Raw genomic sequence first — 15609 nt, forward strand, 5'->3', positions numbered from 1 at the left:
TAAAAATAGCACAGACCTCAGGGGGCTGGCTTACCCTTTGAGGCTCTGCCCAAATCTGTATAAAAAGCACTGTTTTGTATTGAAAATTGTTATTCTTCTTCCATCTGACCTGATCACTAGTACCTTCAATCAGTGTGACTGAAAATTAACATCACTTGCTTCAAATACCTGCTTGAAAACGCTGAAAATCCTGTGACCTACAGATTAGACTCAAAATCTAATCCGTTCGCCGGCTGTTTCTGAGGTTTAGACCTAGCTTCCCAGCACCACCGCTCTGCCTGCTACCCAGCAGCTCTGGCCAGTGTGATAGGCCAGGGGGGATCCATCCACAACAACCCTGAGGAAGAGGTTAGGAGTACCAGCCCAGGTACACTAGTAACGGGGTACACTCGCAACGTCAGATATCCAGAAGAAACCCAGTACTGGATGCCGGGAAAAGAGTCCAGTGGTGGCAGCATTTGTAAGCCCCTCCTACTGTGGTGAGAGGGCGCATTTGGGATAACGAAAGGGATCGGTTTCAAAGTGAGCCCAGCCGATTCCCAGCAACAACAGACAGGGTGGTATTGGCGGTCCATCCTGTCACACACCTCTGTGTACTGGGCTTCCAGCTGGCTTTAACCCAGACTATTTGACCATTCATGTTCATTATACCACTGCGCTGGTGAATAACTCTGAGAACTACGACCTGCGCACCTCACGTAGCAAAGAGTTGCTCTACTACCAGTTAGTGGCTACTCCAGTGTTGCTAACGTGACAGGTGCAGAGCCTATGAGAGGGATTAAAGGACTAAGATATTCAGGTGGCCTTGACCGTCTGTGTTCAGGGACCTGCTCTGGCCTCAGAGGCTCCTGCCCTCATTTCAATATTCAGGTCTTGAAGTGCAGTCTGAAGACACTCTCCCACTTTCCCTTCTTCCACTCACTGTAGCCCGCAGGAGGGACAGTGTTTCTTCAACTTCACCCATGCTTCCTCATTGAACACCAATTTCACCAAACACCAGTCATATGTGTAGATCTGATACTGCAAACTACCGTCTGAAGATCCTCCTGTCTTTCCCTGTATACAAAACCCCACTCTGAGCTCCGAGCTCGCTCAACCAATGTTCACTCTAACTTGCGATATGATGTTTCCATTATACCTTCACCTGCTTACCCCTAGCTCAGTCATGCTGCCCTTTCACAAATTGTTGCTTACTCTGGTGTCTTCTTTATACATTCCATGGCATGTTGGCGTAGCAGCTTCAAGATCTTTGTCCTTTATAAAATTTGCATATTTTTAATACATTTATGTCTGTTTCTTCCCTGTATTTATCAATTTTACAGGTATTTCTACAATCCCCTGGTTATCTGCTGTACTAATAGTGTAAGTGACCTATCTATTATATCTGAGCTGTAGGAGATAACTTACTGCTTCAGCAGACCAGTCTCTGCAGTTATGCGGATGTTGGAGCCATCAAATGCCAGGTTTGAGCTTTCAGTTCATCTAATGGTACAAACAAAACCTCATGTTTTCACTGGTATAGGGTCCTTGTCCCTTTGATGAATAAATCCCTTAAAGAAACACAACATTTTACAGTCTAAATCCTTCTCATCATATTGCTGGGTGTAGTTCTATAGCATCTCTGACCAGTTTATAACACTCTGATACAGTTACAGAGAGGATATAGTCTCTGTGGTGGTTACAAGAATGGGACGGGATGTATCTCCTTATCCTTGTAGTCTGTTGTCTCCCTCTCTAATCATTTTCTTGTTTACTTCATGATGCTGCTACACCAACATCTCATGGATTGTATAAAGAAGACCCCAGAACAAGCAACAATTTGTGAAAGGGCAACATGACTGAGCTAGGGGTAATCAGGTGACGTCCTGCCCATTGGTCAGACGTAGGTACAGGTGTGGTGGCTGCTCAGTAGATTTATCTACATTTTATTAACAATTCCATCGTACAATTTCCCGGGTAATATGGTAATTATTTCACATAAATATCCGTTTGTGGAGAGACCATGGACTGGGAGTTCCAGGACGTGTCCTCCGATATGTTCCCAGGCTCGGCTGGTGTAGGTGTCTCTCATTCTACACAGGAGAACATGCTTTGTCTTTATTGTTTGGATGCAGCTTGTTTAGTATTCTCCTCTGGTACATTGGGACAGTGAGCTGGGTCAGAGGGATTTGGTGATAGATCTCACTGGCTGCTCTCTCTGAGCTTCGGCACCATTGTAAAAAACAGACTTTGAAGTAGATATTTCTTGACTCTCATTAGAAAATTAGCAATTGACTGAAATGACAGATACAGTGAAGGATACATCCATAAAGTGCCATTACTTGAGACACTGACAAGCTTTTATAGGTAGGGTTACTTATACAATAGTTATTCTATATAAATGTATATATTATATTCTAGGCACCGGTGGAAGTGCTGGTATGGAAGTTTGACGGCCGAGGGGCAGGGGGCCGCCCCTTCCCACAGAAGCTTTTGGGGATTTTGATATTGTGAAATAAATTTTAGATGCATTTTTCCAGTATATAGAATAATATAAAACATAAGAAATAACGCAAAGAGTATCGTCCCTGTGTCCCCACCACTCCTGTGTTTTTTCACCTTTCCCTTATGCTTTTTTTGTGACCCTTCATCTTTCCCTTATCTGTTATCTGTCCGCCTCAGCCCATGTGCCCTATTTTCATACTTAAGTCATACATGACTTATGTAAAATTAAAATAACTTACTTCCTCCTTGCTGGCTGCCTGCTCTCTCCTACCTGCAGCTTTAACTACCTACAGTAGTCACTGTTAATTTCTCTGGGGCCACCTCTGCTCCGCTTCCTTTATCAGTTGGAGACCACAAGGCTCAGTGCTAGGTCCTCTGCTATTCTCTATCTACACCACTTCTCTTGGAAATCTAATAAATTCCTTTGGATTTCAGCATCATCTCTATGCGGATGATACACAAATCTATCTATCCTCTCCTGATCTTTCACCATCTGTGTTGTCCCGTGTAGCTGACTGTCTTTCTGTCATTTCATCTTGGATGTCCTCTCGTGAACTCAAACTTAATCTTTCTAAAACAGAGTTAATAATATTCCCACCCACCAACAAGAGCATACCTGACATTTCTATCTCTGTTGATAACATGACCATAAATCCCACCCCACAAGCTCGCTGCCTAGGTGTAATCCTTGACTCACACCTATCCTTTGTTCCCCACATTGAATCTATATCTAAATTATGTTACATACATCTCAAAAACATTTCCAGAATTCGCACATATCTCACACAAGATACTGCAAAAACCTTAATTCATGCACTTATCATCTCCCGCATTGACTATTGCAATTCCCTCCTTACTGGTCTTCCCCAAAACAGATTCAACCCCTACAATCTATTTTGCATGCTGCTGCATGATTGATTTTCCTTGCAAATCGCTCTTCCTCTGTTGAATCACTCTGTATGTCTCTACACTGGCTGCCTGTCTTCTACCGAATCCAATATAAAATACTGTTACTAACTGTGACAGGATGGACCGCCTATGCCACCCTGTCTGTTGTTGCTGGGAACCGGCTGGACTTACTTTGCCACCCGTTCCCTTTCGTTAATTCGAATACACCCCTCCTGCCGCAGTGGGAGGGGCCTGCTGCCACCACTGAGCTCCTTCTATGGCACTCAGAACCGGGTTCCTTCTGCGTAACTGACGCTGCTAGCGTGTCTCCTTGCCGGGGTACCTGGCTGGTAACTCCGGACCTCTTACTATGGATCCGGGTTGCTGTGAATGGATCCCCCCTGGCCTATCACACTAACCAGGGCTGCTGGGTAGCGCAGAGCGTTGGCACTGGAATAGCTTGGGTCCAAACCGCAGAGACGGCCGGAGAACGGATTAGATTTGGGTCTAATCTGTAGGTCACAGGAATACAACGATATTGAAGATGATTCCAAGCAGGTCTCTGAAGCAAGATGTTTATTGCTCACACACACTGGTGGAAGGTCCCAGTGTGATCAGGTCAGATGACAATTCAGAAGAACACTAACATGCTCACAGAGCTCCTCTTTTATACAGTTCAGAAATAGTCTAATATTAGAAACAGGATATATTATATTGACACAAACATGAATTTACATACATTTCAAGGCTAACGAAATGTACACTTATCTATGAAATTCACTCTGGCAAAGGCCACACAGTAACGACCCCCTGATGAGGTCTTTGGCCAGAGCAGACATGACACTTCATCACAAAACTTCGTTAGCACTTTCTGCTATCAGACTTCCTTGTACATGTCCTAATTGCATGTTTCCACAAGCAACCTTACAAATCCTAAACAATGACACTTCCATACTAAATACATCCCAATACACACAAGACCTCCACCCACAAAGGCCTGTATAAGATATATACATCAGAAATAAGGCATATCCTTTAGTAAGGTTAAATAGAGACAAACTTCTTTCCTGGTCTCAGAAATATCGACTTCCTATCTTACACTAAACAAGAATAAGTGCCCTGCGCTATTCGCTTTAAATACATTTTTTACCCAAAGTTATTTAATAGTGATCCAGTCACACTAACCTACAAGGCCATCAACAAAGCTGCACCAACATACATCTCCTCTCTTGTCACAAAATATCTCCCAACTCGGCAACTCCGTTCTGCACAAGATCTGCGTCTCTCATCCACCCTCATTACATCCTCCCATTCCTGGTTACAGGACTTTTTCCGGGCTGCACCCACTCTATGGAATTCTCTCCCTCGCAAAATAAGACTCTCCTCTAGTCTACAAGCTTTCAAGCTTTCTCTGAAAACCCACCTCTTCAGACAAGCTTATAATATTCCTCAGCCACCCTCTTAAACTCAGTACATTACCCTATTACCACCTGTTATACAACTACCCCTTGACCAACATTGTTGTGTGACAGGATCATTTAGCTTATGAGTCACTTTTACTTTTGCAGTCTAGCTGGGCCGACTGCAAATGTAGACTTAATCTTATGTGTCAAACTCCCATTCTCCAATAGATTGTAAGCTTGCGAGCAGGGCCTTCTCATCTCTTTGTCTGTTTTACCCAGTTTGTTTATTAGTTTGCTATGTTTGTCCCCAATTGTAAAGCGCTACGGAATATGTTGGTGCTATATAAATAAATGATGATGTTGATGATATAGTGTTGGTGTCTTAAGCTCAGTTGCTGTTTATCTAGATCTAGATCCTGGAATGTTGGTGCCCATGTTTAATAATTAGGTCTTTATCACTGCAACCAGCCTCAACTATTACATTAAATTAATAGTATTCACATAATAATAAGTAGACATTTTTCCCACAAACATCCCCAACATTAAATAATTCATATTCACATTTAATGAATAGCTCTCCTTCTCCCCAAACTCAGCCCCACATTCAGTTAATAGCCCCAAACACCACAACATTAAATTAAAGGTCCCATTGTCTGACTCTCTTGCAACCTCCAGACTTAGGACAGCACCAGTCATGTGGTGCACTTCCGATGAGACTTGTCAGTTACAGACGCATAGAGGGAAGACAGGGAGGAGACGGACAGACACGCAGCGGTTATTATAGTACAATTGTATTATATAGGTATATTTAATTTTTATACTATTGGCATATATAGGTATAATATGTATGTATTATACTTTAGGAGGCAGATTCAATTGACCATGTTACTCTTGAGAGTAACGCAGTCTGCGCATTATTACTTTAGAGGGTGGGAACTCCCCCTATCATCACATAGGCTGCACTTACATCTAGTAAGAAGAGCGGCTTCTCCCACTACCATTGTTATTGCGCATTATTACTGTTAGTACAGTAATTTCAGCGCTGATTTTTGCTCGCGGCTCAGGGAGCCACAAGCAGAAGTCTGGGTTACAATCACCATATTAACGGTAATGGTGCAAGCTGTGTTACTCTCAAGAACAAAGCGGTCAATTGAATCTGCTCCTAGGTATATTTATATTTTATACTATAGTTATACTTTACATATGATACTATAGTTGTATTATAGAGGTATACCTATATATTACGCTATAGGTATGTTTATATATTATGCTATAGGTATATGGATATATTATACTGTAGGTGTACTTATATATTATGGTATGAGTGGTAAATACTGGAGGATACATGTTCTCACTTCTGTATTATTATTGGTTAGTTGGGTAATATAAGTATGAGGAAATATGACGTATGGTCTGTTTATTAAACACTACACACATAACAGCACCTCACTCTCTTCTCAGCACTGGGACACGAATCTGGAGGACCTGGCTACATCTTACGCTGCAAAGTGCATCTGGGAACATAATGAAGACAGAGGCTTTAGAGGAGAGAACCTATTTATGATGTCCGGTTCTGGCCTGGATGTGGGACTAGGTTTGGATGACTGGCATCGTGAACGTGACTTCTACAACTTCACTACAAATATCTGTCAGGAAGGACAAATGTGTGGACACTACACTCAGGTACAGTCACTGGTCACCTAAAGGTGGTGAGATATCCCACATCTGATGTGCCTCTGCTCATGGTGTTACACGGGATAATCTTATTGTGTTTTTAGTATTTTATTTTAGCTACCAGAGTATACTAAGTTCTCTTTCTAGCTGGATGAGACACCACACTCACTATGCTATTTCTTCATAGGTAATGGGCACTGAAGACCAACTTGTAATCCCCGATGTGTGACTCTATGTTCATAGATGTGTGTAGATAAGGTCTCACCATGGTCCTCCTGCTGAATCTTGATTCTGGCCCTTGGGGCAGTAGTATTATCAGATTCCTACCACGTAGACCCCCATCTGACATGTGAAGAGTCATTAAGGGAGACACGCACTTGACTGGGGAAAAAGCCACCTGGTACAGTTAAAACTCTACTATCAACCCCACTTATGCTAAATACAAAATAAATCAATATATAATATGTCTATAGAGGTTGTAGCTCCTTTTCAGGTAAGCTCAGCAGCTTTTATCACTTCACAAATCTTCTCCACCGCAGTTCTAGAGACGCATCCTCTAAACTTATTACATGTGATGTTAAATCATTGTATTCTGTTAGAGACCATAGACAATCTCTCATTGCAGAATTCAGGTTCTTGATGGAACATAGCAATTTGCACAGATTGAAGTTTATAATTGGTATAAGAATTTTTTATCAACCATAATTTCAACATGTTAAGATATTTTACTTACCTCATCTTGGGATTACGATGGGTACATCTGTCATACTATGTTTAGTCTATTTGCTAATATGCCAGGGACTATTGGGAACACTATTTTCTCAGGTCATTGGCATTGATGTATAGATGATTGTTATTGGCTGGAGAAGATCATTCTTTATTTGAACCTTGTTTTCCGCATACTGTCTGTTGTCCTTATTGTTAAATGTGGTCTTATTTCCTTATTACTTTGACACATTGTAAGAGGTTGATTCAAACACTTTGATGCTAGAAGTGGTTATACGAAGAGTTGGTTAGGGTTAGTATTAGGGTTAGTATTAGGGTTAGTATTAGGGTTAGGGTTAGGGTTAGGGTTAGGGTTAGGATGAGGGTTAGGGTTAGGGTTAGGGTTAGGATGAGGGTTAGAATTAGGGTTAGGATTAGGGTTAGGATTAGGGTTAGTATTAGGGTTAGTATTAGGGTTAGTATTAGAGTTAGAATTAGGGTTAGGAGTAGGGTTAGGATTAGGGTTAGGGTTAGGGTTAGGATGAGGGTTAGGGTTAGGGTTAGGGTTAGGATGAGGGTTAGAATTAGGGTTAGGATTAGGGTTAGGATTAGGGTTAGGATTAGGGTTAGGGTTAGGGTTAGGATTAGGGTTAGGGTTAGGGTTAGGATTAGGGTTAGGATGAGGGTTAGGATGAGGGTTAGGGTTAGGATGAGGGTTAGAATTAGGGTTAGGATTAGGGTTAGGATTAGGGTTAGGATTAGGGTTAGGGTTAGGATTAGGGTTAGGGTTAGGGTTAGGATGAGGGTTAGGATGAGGGTTAGGATGAGGGTTAGGATGAGGGTTAGGGTTAGGGTTAGGATGAGGGTTAACCCTAATCCTAAAATGTCAAACACAAAAGGCAACTTCTTCCTATCAAAAGAAACTTCTGAAGGTCCAATCTATGTTTTATACAGATTTCATAATAAGAGTTACAATCAATGTCTTTCAAATGAAATAAAACAAAGATTGACAGCGTAGAATGTGACAACTTGTATGTATTGAAAGAAAGCACAAACTGATACTAATCTTGTACAGTATATTATTATTATTTCAGGTATTAGTAATTACCGCAAAAAAATTGAAACCCCTGTTAGCCCGTGGCGAACCAAGATTTATTTATTCTAAAGCTATTAACTTGCACCTTCTTTACCAGGTCCTTCAAAGAAGTTCAGACATTGTAACCAGTTCAACTGTCAGAGAATCATTCTGCACATATAGGGCACAAGGGTTTTCTTTTAGTAATAAAATACATTTTTTTATTAAAGTTAATGGGCCTGATTTATCATGGAATGTAAATGGTGATTTCATGCGTATCATCTGCAAAATGACTCTGCGCAAGCCCAGATCCGGACCATACGCTGCGAAGGCAGCAAAGGACAGCCTAAGATTTCAGGGAGGGAAAGTGGTGGGGGAGGGGCGTTTGCCTGTAGTAAATGCACAGTAAGAGCGTTCTAATCGCAAAGGTCATTTTGATTTAATAGTAAAAGAACATATAATATATAACATACAAAAAATAAATGTAAAATAGGTGTAAAAACAAACGGTCTGAAATTACAGAGAATAAATCTTATGTATAGTCAGCATGCCAGGGACAAGGCAGAATTAAATGAAAAGTCCTTCAATTAGATTGAGTCCCAATAGCTGACAATTTGCCCTCTCACAAGCAGGTTTCACCGTGAAAGTATTCAGAGGGGCAGTGTATATGCTAATGTGGGGGTGGAAATGCCCCCTGGGTGTCAATAATAGTTTGTCCAAAACTTTTGACCTTACATAACTTTTCTTGGACATATTCCAGAGACATAAGTCTCCCTTCAATAAACCAGTCACAACCTACATATTTACATATCAAATATGAAACCCTAACCCTGAAACTACAACAATATTAAATATCATTCCGAAAGATATGTGACTGGTTTCCCTGCACAGTTGTTATCTATACGTCACAACCCTTGTGCTGATATTGCCCCTATGTGCACTGTGGCACATATGAAGACAGATATATATGTATAGGTAACCTGTCACCTAAAAGGTTCTCTGGCTAATTAGTGTATGGTTTTGCCTAATTTACACCTAGTAGTTTACTTGTTTTTATATTACCTTAATTAGATAGCCTACCATAAGTAGGAAAGGCATACTTGCCAACTTTTCCTCGTTGGCTTCAGGGAGATCCTGGGCGAGGTGGGCGTGAGGGGTCGGGCCTTGATGAATTGCATCATTTTGGCCCTGCCCCCATAAATGATTGTCACAATTTTGGCCAATTACAGCAGAAGGAGGAGGCTAGGATGACGCGATATTTGCGTCATTAAGCCCCATCCCCGCCACTTATCTATTGCAGGGGTGAGAACCGGGAGGTTGCCCTGCTCTCCCGGGAGGTCTCCCAGAAATGCGGGAGTCTCCCGGACATTCCGGGAGAGTAGGCAACTATGCGTTAAAGAAAAGCAGCTAATGAATCTCTAGAGACTGAAGTGTCTTTTACATTTTTGTCTCCATTACTGAAGTCATGTTGTCTTTCCCAGAGCCGTAACTTAGAATTCTAGTGCCCTGGGCGAGAAAGACAAATGCCGCCCCCCTAGCCCTCAATTTTAACCAAATTAACCTAAAATATTCCTAAATTGCGCCCCCTTTAGCCTTGCGCCCTGGGCGGTCGCCCCTGTCGCACAGCCCTAGTTACGGCCCTGGTCTTTCCTGTCAGTCTTTAATTAAATCTTGGTCTCCATGAAAATGGCCACCTCCATAGGCATCAGTACATGGACATAGGACACAATTTCTGAACTGTGTCATCATGCCACAGATGGCGAAGCCAACCACGTCTTGTACTGGCTCAGCATCAGGGAGAATGCCAGACTCTTCAGGGAGTGAGGGAGATCACCCCTATTTCAGGGAGTCTCCCGGACATTCAGGCAGAGTTGGCAAGTATGAGGAAAGGACACGAGTGATCATAAGAAAAAAATGGCTGTGATCTGCATATCTTATGTTAGTTTTCTGAAAGAAGGTTTGAGCTGAACCTAATTACTTCCCCCATGGACTGACTGACCAAATGTTTTTAACCACTTTGGTCTGAGGGGACATCAGGACATTCATATTTATCAATGTAATAGTTTATTTGGGCCCTCACCCTGACACCCCACTTGTATTACTTCCCTGTTTGTAATACTGCCATGTACGGCACTGTGGACTGTGTTATAATAATCATCATTTTCATATTTTCTTGGAGACATAAATATATATGGTTTTAGGAATAAATAATCAGTATGTTTTTAGGTATTAATTAATCTTTATGACTGGAATACTGTGTTTTTTATTAAATTATTTTAATTTGTTTTAGATTTATTCATAGTTTTATAATTGAGTTTTTATAGATCTGGATTATTCTTTTTCATGTGATTTTGTATTTATTATTGTGTGTATTTTATGTAGAGATGGTCACTGACCCCCGTGTTTTGGTTTTGGATTCGGTTTTGGATCTGGATTACCGTCGTGTTTTGGTTTTGGTTTTGGTTTTGCAAAACCGCCATTGCGTGTTTTGGTTTTGGTTTTGGTTTTGTTTGGTTTTGTTTTGCTATTTTTTTGGAAAATCCATGTTTTTGGGCCTAAATTAACCCAATTTAGTGCTCCAACTGTTTTAGAGACAAGTAATCTAATTGTTGAGGTAATAAATCATCCAAAAAAACAGTTTAATTCTTCGTTGGTAGGCCTATTCTACACACAAAACAGATTGTCTTCCTCTCCATCTATGCATATTGGCAATGCAGCCATCGTCTTTGAATGTATATTACACCCTACACTTATAGTTAAATATGTAAAGAAATGGAAAAAGCCAGTTTGGTTTCTGTCTCTCAAGGCCCCCCTCCACTTGTATAAAATACCAAAAAATTCAGCCATTATAGACTGTACAATATTAATTGACATGGAGAAAGCCAGTTTGGTTTCTGTCTCTCTAGGCCCCCCTCCACTTGTATAAAATTAGAGATGAGCGCACTCGGATTTATGAAATCCGAGCCCACCCGAACGTTGCCGATCTGAGTCGGATCCGAGACAGATCCGGGTATTGGCGCCAAATTCAAATCTGAAACTGAGGCTCTGACTCATAATCCCGTTGTCGGATCTCGCGATACTCGGAACCTATAAATTCCCCGCTAGTCGCCGCCATCTTCACTCGGGCATTGATCAGGGTAGAGGGAGGGTGTGTTAGCTGGTCCTCTGTCCTGGTAGATCTCGTGCTGTGCTGTTTAGTTCTGTGCTGTGCTGTTTAGTTCTGTGCTGTGCTGTGCTGTGCTGTGTTCTGCAGTATCAGTCCAGTGGTGCTGTGTGCTGTGCTCTGTCCTTCTGAGGTCAGTGGTGCTGCTGGGTCCTGTGCTGTGTCCTGTTCAGTCCAGTGGTGCTGTGTCCTGTGCTCTGTGCTTCTAAGGGCATAGTTATTTCCCCAATATTCCCCTGTGTTTAAAAAAATAAAAAAAAGTTATTTAAAAAAATACCAAAAACTAATTTAATTTTTTTTAATTACCACAAAATTTGCACAACCAATCCTGCAGTATAAGCCCATTGGTACTGCAATATTAGCAAGTTCACACATTCAGCAGTAAAAGTCCAGTGGTACTGCAATATTACAAAGTTCACACATTCTGCAGTATCAGTCCAGTGGTGCTGTGTCCTGTGCTCTGTCCTGCTGAGTTCCGTAGTGCTGCTGGGTCCTGTGCCGTGTCCTGTTCAGTCCAGTGGTGCTGTGTCCTGTGCTCTGTGCTTCTAAGGGCATAGTTATTTCCCCATTATTCCCAAGTTTTTAAAAAATAAAAAAAAAGTAAAAAAAAATTAAAAATTAAAAATAAAAAAAAATATATATAATTATAACCAAATTTGCAAAACCAATCCAGCAGTATAAGTCCATTGGTACTGCAATATTACAAAGTTCACACATTCAGCAGTAAAAGTCCAGTGGTTCTGCAATATTACAAAGTTCACACATTCTGCAGTATCAGTCCAGTGGTGCTGTGTCCTGTGCTCTGTCCTGCTGAGTTCAGTAGTGCTGCTGGGTCCTGTTCAGTCCAGTGGTGCTGTGTCCTGTGCTCTGTGCTTCTAAGGGCATAGTTATTTCCCCATTATTCCCAAGTTTTTAAAAAATAAAAAAAAAGTTATAAAAAAAATTAAAATAAAAAATTTTAAAAAAAAATAATTATAACCAAATTTGCAAAGCCAATCCAGCAGTATATAAGCCCATTGGTACTGCAATATTACCAAGTTCACACATTCAGCAGTAAAAGTCCAGTGGTACTGCTATTACAAAGTTCACTGATTCAGCAGTATAAGTCCAGTGCTACTCTCCTGTGCCGCATATAATTTTTAAAGGCTTTGCCGAGTGTGTGTGGCTTAGGGGTACGCTCTCTTGTGCTACATATAATGGAAAACCAAAATTTGGAGGATAAAGTAGGGAAAGATCAAGACCCACTTCCTCCTAATGCTGAAGCTGCTGCCACTAGTCATGACATAGACGATGAAATGCCATCAACGTCGTCTGGCAAGCCCGATGCCCAATCTCCTAGTACAGGGCATGTAAAATCCAAAAAGCCCAAGTTCTCAAAAAATAGCAAAAAGAGAAACTTAAAATCATTTGAGGAGAAACGTAAAGTTGGCAATATGCCATTTACGACACGTAGTGGCAAGGAACGGCTTAGGCCCTGGCCCGTGTTCATGACTAGTGGTCCAGCTTCACCCAAGGATCTAAGCCCACCTCCCCCCCCTACAAAAAATTTAAGAGAGTTATGCTGTCAGCAACAACAACAAAACAGCAAAGAACTCTGCCTTCTAAACAGATGACATCACCAATCCCCAAGGCGAGTCAAACCCTGACCTTCCCATCACTGTGCGGGAAGAGGTGACTCCATCCAGCATTTGCAGCACGCCCTCTGCATATGCTGGAAGGATCACCCACAGTCCAGTTACAGATTTGGCTAATGAAGGTGTGAATGTTGTACACTGGGAGGAGGATATTGATGTAGCTGGCGCTGAGGAGGATGTTGATGATTATGATGCAGACAGATACCAAATTACCTTTCTCAATTTCTATTTATATTCTATATTATATAACGGCTGAAAAGTTTCCTGTTTTACTCCTAGTGGAGAGGGGATCTGATGCAGACAGATACCAAACTGCCTTTGTCCATTTCTTTGTATATTTCAATTTCTAATTCTACAGTCTATGCAGGCTGCTTTATTTATATTCAACTACAAGTGCAGGGCGGGGGGGGGGGGGGGGGGAGGCTGGCATAGATAGCCACCAAAGTAACGTGGTCCATTTAATTTCACTTTCTAGCTCAACAGTCTGTGCAGCCTGCTTTTTTTATCTTCAAAGTATTTATATTTACAAGCCTTGCAATCTAAATTAACTAGAGGTAGTGACGTGGTAGAACTCCAAAAGGCAGTTTGGAAGCCCCTGTACAAACTGGCTCTATTTTTTAACTGAGTTGTCCCCCCTCCAGTGTGTACTCGGAAAGAGTTTTTAGTGCAGCGGGGAACCTGGTCAGCGAGCGGCGAAGGAGGTTGCTTTCTCACAACGTAGAAAAAATGATGTTTATAAAAATGAATAATCAATTCCTCAATGAAGTACAGCACTGCCCTCCAGACAGTACAGAGGGACTGTGGTTGTGGAGTCCAGCGGGGACGAATTGATAATGTGTGAGGAGGAGGAAGTACACACTGTAGGGAGAGAGGAATCAGAGGTTGAGGATGAGGACGACATCTTTCCTCAGTAGAGCCAGTTTAGTTTGTACAGGGAGAGATGAATTGTTTTATTGGTGTGGGGGCCCAAACAAACCAATCATTTCAGCCACAGTTGTTTGGTAGGCCCTGTCGCTGAAATGATTGGTTTGTTAAAGTGTGCATGTCCTATTTCAACAACATAAGGGTGGGTGGGAGGGCCCAAGGACAATTCCATCTTGCAACTTTTTTTTTGGCATTATGTGACCATTCAACAGTCGTTTGCCATGTTCAAAAAGTAAAAGAAAATGCCAACAAATTCAATAAATTAAATCAAAAGTTAAATGCCCTGTCATTATTTAAAACAAGAGGTTTTGACGTGCTAGAATTAGTGTAGTGTTAAGATGTTATAAACACTACACTTGGAAATTGGAGGAGGTATTGTGGCCCCGGTATCAAATTGGGTACCGGGGCCACCCCACTACGCAGTCCAGATACTTGTTTGGTGGAATTCAGACCAGTTGAGGGTGTATTTATTTTATTGTGGCCCCGGTATCAAATTGGGTACCGGGGCCACCCCACTACGCAGTCCAGATACTTGTTTGGTGGAATTCAGACCAGTTGAGGGTGTATTTATTTTATTGTGGCCCCGGTATCAAATTGGGTACCGGGGCCACCCCACTACGCAGTCCAGATACTTGTTTGGTGGAATTCAGACCAGTTGAGGGTTTTATTATTATATTGTGGGGACCACTCTATCTATACCACACTACAACTCTATACCACTCTATTTAATACTTTAATTCTATTTAATACTTTAATTCTATTACTAATTCCCATAAAGAGGAACTGCCACTTCTATTTAATACTTTAATTCTATTAGTAGTTACCATAAAGAGGAACAAAGTAAACCAATTTTACCAAAAGTATAATATGACTTAGACTTACAAACACTACACTTGAAAGATGGTGCCTTTAAATGAAAAAGTCAGTCTTCATTGCATGACTATGTGCAACAGGGACAGTTTTTTGGTTTACAAAGTCAACCAATAACACTTCGACCCTGTCTGTCTTTAACATACTTGATGGGATCTCAATGACGAATGGTCTGTACCATGTTTGGAGGAGGTATTGTGGCCCCGGTACCAAATTGGGTACCGGGGCCACTCCACTATGCAGTCCAGATAGAGGTGTATCAGATATTAAGCAACGTTGACTGTTGCTGCAAAAATTTTAAATAATATTGTGGGGAACACTACACTACGCAGTCCATAAACTTTTTGGGTGGAATTCAGACCTATGTAGGGTTTTTTAATAATATTGTGGTGACCCACTCCTCTACGCAGTCCAGGTACATTTATTAGTGCGAATCATACAAGTTCAGGGTTTTTAATATATATTGTGGTGACCCACTCCTCTACGCAGTCCAGGTACATTTATTGGTGCGAATCATACAAGTTGATGGTTTTCTTGCTATATATATTGTGGTGACCCACTCCTCTACGCAGTCCAGGTACATTTATTGGTGCGAATCATACAAGTTGATGGTTTTCTTGTTATATATATTGTGGTGACCCACTCCTCTACGCAGTCCAGGTACATTTATTGGTGCGAATCATACAAGTTCAGGGTTTTTAATATATATTGTGGTGACCCACTCCTCTACGCAGTCCAGGTACATTTATTGGTGCGAATCATACAAGTTGATGGTTTTCTTGTTATATA

General features: G+C 41.4%; 1 protein-coding gene across 2 annotated transcripts in view; it reads left to right on the top strand.

Annotated features, from left to right (window-relative positions):
- The window catches only part of LOC142096023 (uncharacterized), a 194895-nt gene that overhangs the window by 28304 nt on the left and 150982 nt on the right, over positions 1-15609 (top strand). For both annotated transcript variants that reach the window (XM_075178498.1, XM_075178507.1), the window contains exon 2: positions 6237-6458. In XM_075178498.1, the coding sequence (XP_075034599.1) occupies positions 6237-6458 (222 nt within the window). The remainder of the gene's footprint in view (positions 1-6236; positions 6459-15609) is intronic.

This window comes from Mixophyes fleayi, chromosome 1 (genome assembly GCF_038048845.1).
Source record: "Mixophyes fleayi isolate aMixFle1 chromosome 1, aMixFle1.hap1, whole genome shotgun sequence".
NCBI classification, from domain to species: Eukaryota; Metazoa; Chordata; class Amphibia; order Anura; family Limnodynastidae; genus Mixophyes; species Mixophyes fleayi.